The following is a 5,253-nucleotide window of genomic DNA, read 5'->3' on the forward strand; positions in this document are numbered from 1 at the left end:
TTTTTTTGGCTCAGACTAGGACAGGGCACATCAGTGAAGTAAGTATGATTCACATTTATTTTTATATTGTGATGGTACATCAAAAACCCGAAGGCCTATGGGATAAGATGATTTTAAATTCATAACATTGCAACCTAAGGTGAGAGGTCAAGTAAGTAAAAGGAGTTAGATTCATTTATTCAAGTATATACCCATTACCTTCTTACTTTGCCTTTGCCTGTCCCCATGCCCTTCAAAACAAAACCTTTAGCACTACAGGTACGTGGAATTGTTCCTTTATTCCCATTCATATTTGCACTAAGGACTCTGTGAAGTGTCTGTAGTGGTTTGAGGACAGAGTCTTTACAGTCCTCAGTGTCTCACAAAGTTCATTTTTCCTACACGGCCCGCCATGACTGGTACCACCACACTGCAGTCCGCTGCTGTGAAAGCATCCTCTGCTTACAAAATCTTACTAGAGCCAATTATTCAACGCTGCAAAGTCTTAATCCTCATCCTGATCTGTAAAATGTTCTGTTTGTTGTCAGTTCCTTGCCAGGTGTGAGTGATAAGGCTCTTAATGCTTTGAAGTGACTACTGGAGCGCAGGCTGCTTTGCACGTGGAGCTCTTTGCCTGGTGGAAACGTTTTCACTCGTTCCCCAGTACTGACAAACCTGAACCCGTCGGGTTTGAGGTGTTTCACCTTGTTTGAACTCAGTCACAGCTGACGTGTCTTGGAACTGCTCAAAGCCACTTGAGGAGATAGCAGCAGTGTAATTATTCCCTTGCTGCTTCCTACACTCCTTTCTCTGCCTGTCTGCTGGCTACCCTTCTGCCCTCCTCCCTGCTCATTACCTGGGAGACCTGAGCTTCAGCTCCTGCCCCACTTTGACTCGCTGTTTTGCAGCTGCCAGGTCAAACACGTCCCAGTTTTGCCTCAAATGCAGAAAAAGCACAGTGCCACTGCTTCTTTTTGCTGCACGTGCCCAAGTGGTTTTGAAATGATCTGCCCACGTGCTGTTAAGCCACTCATTGAAATTTCAGCCTTTCTGAAAGGACGGGAAGATGAGGAAAATCACTTTTCACCCACTTTTAAACCTGCTGCTTGTAACCTTTATTACCGGCTTTTGTAATTTTACAACAAGGCCAGCATACCTTCCATGTTTCATCTGTTTCACAAACATCGTGTCCGGTTTCCATGAAAGACAGATATACAAAAATAACTGATCCAGACCATGCCCTCATCACCTCTGAATTGCACAGAGATGATTATAAAAAATATTTTATAATAGATCTACCTGCTTTAGAATTTAAATGCTAGCACGATTCTATGCTGCCTCTAGCCCATGTTTCCATGGCTCATTAGGTTTGCTACATAAACCAAAATACAGATTCATAGTGAAAATAAGGTAATTCCAAGTGGCACAGGGATGAGAAAAAAGTACTTCATGTAAGAACAGGAACTCTGGTCTCTGAAACAGGATGAAGCAGAGTTCTAGGATACCCCCACTGAACACAGATAGAGAGTGAGTTATGAGAGATAGTGCTTAACTTAGAAATTCAGAATTTATTTACAAGTTTTCACTAAGAAAAGGAAACAACAAAAGACTCTCCTCCTGGATATACTCTACTCTGCAAAACACTGCAACTGAAGACCATTAAATTAATTTACACATTTTACAGAATTATCTTTGTATACAACAGTGTACGCTTCAGTCATCAAGACGTCGGAAGAAGAGATGATCAGCTAAGCCGTTTAAAAATAATGAAACTGCCAGGTTTCCTTTGGCCTTCCCCAACTTTAAAAACCACCTAAAACACTTTAGTGGAGGAACAGACGTACGACTTCTAATTTTTCTAAAGAATGAGAATCGTCCTTCTTCAATTCCGACTTGGCATAGAACATTGGACCTCACCCAGCAGTCTTAATTGAGACAAGATCTGTACCAAAGCAATTAGCAATATTCTCTGTGACAGAAGTGCAAGATCATACCCATAGTTTCAATTTCAAAGTTGTTAATTTGACAAAGGAAGATGGAAGAAGCAGCACTGACAGAAGAGGCCATAAATTCGCTGTGTTTTAACAAAGAATTGCATTTGGAAAGGGCACAGTATTCCCTTCCCACGTTTCCCGAGAAGCTCAGAATACAAATAGTTCCCCACTTCCAACACACTAATCACCACGCAGAAGTTTAACACACATTTTAAGAAATTATAATAGTCCTTGGCAGAACAGTAACAAAATGCTAATCGCTAATATCACCTGCCAGTCTAAATTAACACAGAGTTGCCCAGCTTTAGGTACAGCTTTTTTTGGACTTTGCATAGCAATTGCACCTATTTTCAACTTACTTCACCACCAGCATGAAACATCACTGATCTGAAAAGGCTATGAAACACCAAGAGAAAAATCCAGGTCTCAATCAAACCAGGAAAAATTCCACTTCCAACGCGAACAGAATCAGGACTTTGGCCAGCTGGTTTTATCTCCCTCAGTGTCACAACTGTACTTCGATAATTTGTAGCATGTTTTCAGAGCCTAATTAGTATTCTCTTAAGTGGCAGCAATCAAAATAAAAAAAAAAACAAAAAAACCCAACACTGTTGTTTTTCTTAATGTAAAAAATAAATTGGGAAGCGTACTGAAGGAAACTCATCCCTGAGAAACGAGACATTTAAAAACTGCATCCCATCGACAATCATTGCAGTATGTGACGACGCGCGCTCTTTTTAACAGTCAGCGCAATTAACAGGCAGCAATAGAACTGGTCATAGTCCAATATATTCGCGGCGTTGTTGCACTGATCCCATTATCTTGTTTAATGAAACTGCAAGTGAACATTAGGAAATAGGATAAATAGAAATAGTGTCTTTATTATTTTAAGTTGGATGTCAAACTGACAGCTCAAACCGTGCTGGATCTCAGAAACCTCAGAGTAGTGATGGTTAGCAACCTGATTCTTTGGATGTCCAACAAGATTTTCACCACGTTATCTTCAACCAAACAACAGGAGGAGAACAATAGTAACGGAGTTCACTGCTATTAATGGCACTGAAGGGATTAAAAAAAAAAAAAGAAAAAGAAAAAAGAGCAGCAACTGTGAAAATTTTCTTCATCACATTACAAAAAGCAACAGAACTTATTATCTTGGGAGACTATCTTTTAGGGAGCAAAATCAACCAAAATTTTAAAAATATACTGTATTTTCTTCTGCAAAAATGCAGATTAGAGGAGGGAGCAGGATCAAAGATACTAAAAATCAGCAGGAAGCAACAGCATAAATATCTTTTTAGGACCCATCATGTTTTAACTTTAACTCAAACAGCCCTTTCTCCAAGTGAAAATGAACCCTCTCAAAGTCAGTTTCTGTTCTTGGCTTTGCTGTGATTTACAGAGAAATGTACCAGTTTTTACTCTGTGGTGGGCAAGACAGGTCAGATTTGTTACCTCCTCTTCATTGTCGCCTATAAAGGGAATTTTTCACGTGCTTTATAATGAAGAAAACTACTAGTAACTTAAAAATTCAAGTCTATTTTATTTTTTAATCCCATCCTTTGAGGCATGTAAGCCTGGCTTACCTTTAAGAATCCCAGAAATGTAAATTTCCCACACTGAGTACTTCTCATACAATTGAATTTAGCCAAGGTGAGGCTAACTGCACGCTCCGATTGATCACCAAGATTCCCCCCAGCTCCCAAACTCCAAGGAAAGACCAGACAAGGCAGGGAATTTTTTACAGTTTATCGTAATTAGGGCACTTTAGCTGGGACTTGTGCCCTACTACACAGAGTCCACATGGGAAGCAAGGATTGATTGGAAGCGACAAGCAGAAATAGCAGCCCTTTGGTAGAAGAGTCAAAATACTGATGTTACTTCGTTAAAGCACGGAAACAAAACTCTACAGGCAATAATTTCAACAAAAGACTGTCACCTCACCTCTCATAACGGTTCGTACAGATCGAATAAGGTTCGTTAGCTGTGCTTTAATTCCTGGTTCCTCTCCAAATCCCCCAATCCCTTGATCGCTTCCCCAGCCAACTGCGTAACAGAAAACAGGCACATTAGGGGGAAAAAAAACCCAAATGCAAAACACAAACCCACACAATAAATGCTATCAGCAATATTATCTTAAATATGGTTCAGTTTATGCTCACATGGAAAGACTACAAACCAATTCACTTCATTTCACGAGGAGATCTTAATACAATATAGCGAAAACTGTTAAACCTTTTAATGACTGCAGCAGTAACGACAGAACAACTTTTCTCTAAAGAAGACCCTTCCCTTTTCAATATGCCGCTAGTCCCTCCAGGCTAGAGAAAAAAGTGAGTTTATCTGGGCTTCAAAACCAAAAAAGAAATGGCAAGAATAAAACTAAACTCCTTTATCAGAAGATAAAAGAGCAAATAACTCTTGGGTATGAAGCGGTGCTTCAGCACTGAGGAACAAGCCGCATGACAGAAACTGGTCAGCACAGATTCCAAACTGTCACGGTGATTTTTGTAACCACTGTCAAATAAAACAAAACCAGACTTGAGAACTTTGGAGAGGGAGACAGAAGTACTGGTTTTATAAAGCTCCTCGAGGGAGAAACTCTTCCTTATCCGCTGTGGGGAGGCCGAGTGTGATCCCAGCAACGGGACCAGTGACTTTTGAGTCCCGCCGGTCACGGCCTTGACCCGTTTTGGGGACGAGTGGAGCAGAGAAGGGAGTGACTTTCAATATCCAAACTCACACTGTGCAACCCGAGAGTTTCTCTTTCCAGAAACGGCCTCTGAGTTATGTTTTTTTCTCTTGCTTTCTTGTCCCCCTTGCTCTGCTAGCTTCAGGCTGGTGAAGGTAGGCAAGTCCTCTCCATCACCAGCTTTGCCAGCCTGCTCAGATGAACTTGGAAGTTTATTTCCAAGTCTTCCCACTCACCCAAGGCTGATGTGGCTTGACCCACGTCAACCATCCCTGCGCCTCCCTTTTCCTTGAGCTGCTGCTCATCAGGAGAGCACAAGAAAATTCTAAATCCCTCGCAGTGGATGCCACCAGGGAATGGGAGAACGAGAGAACTATCTTCACTCTTGCCAAAAAATCCTAGCTCAGCCTGACTTGGAGAAGTCAGGATTCTCCAGATCAGGAAACTGGGAAAGTTCAGATCATGGATGGTTTGGGGGTTGTTTTTTTTATTATTATTTTTTCCCTGGAGCATTGCAGATCTTTGTGTCAGTGGCTTTTCTGCATTTCGCAGGGTTGAGTTTTTCTTTTTAAAGGACAAAGACGCCCT

The 5,253-nt window shown here is 41.2% G+C and overlaps 1 protein-coding gene across 1 annotated transcript; it reads right to left on the reverse strand.

Annotated features, from left to right (window-relative positions):
* Positions 1-2,976: 2,976 nt before the first annotated feature.
* On the reverse strand, positions 2,977-4,935 carry IER3IP1 (immediate early response 3 interacting protein 1). Its single transcript, XM_009878961.1, has 3 exons — positions 4,902-4,935; positions 3,918-4,019; positions 2,977-3,032 (listed from the first exon to the last, which is right to left on the reverse strand). The coding sequence occupies exons 1-3, from the start codon at positions 4,933-4,935 to the stop codon at positions 2,977-2,979; spliced, it is 192 nt and encodes a 63-aa protein (XP_009877263.1).
* Positions 4,936-5,253: the final 318 nt, after the last annotated feature.

The sequence above is a fragment of the Apaloderma vittatum genome, unplaced genomic scaffold (genome assembly GCF_000703405.1).
Source record: "Apaloderma vittatum isolate BGI_N311 unplaced genomic scaffold, ASM70340v1 scaffold16761, whole genome shotgun sequence".
Classification (NCBI taxonomy): domain Eukaryota; kingdom Metazoa; phylum Chordata; class Aves; order Trogoniformes; family Trogonidae; genus Apaloderma; species Apaloderma vittatum.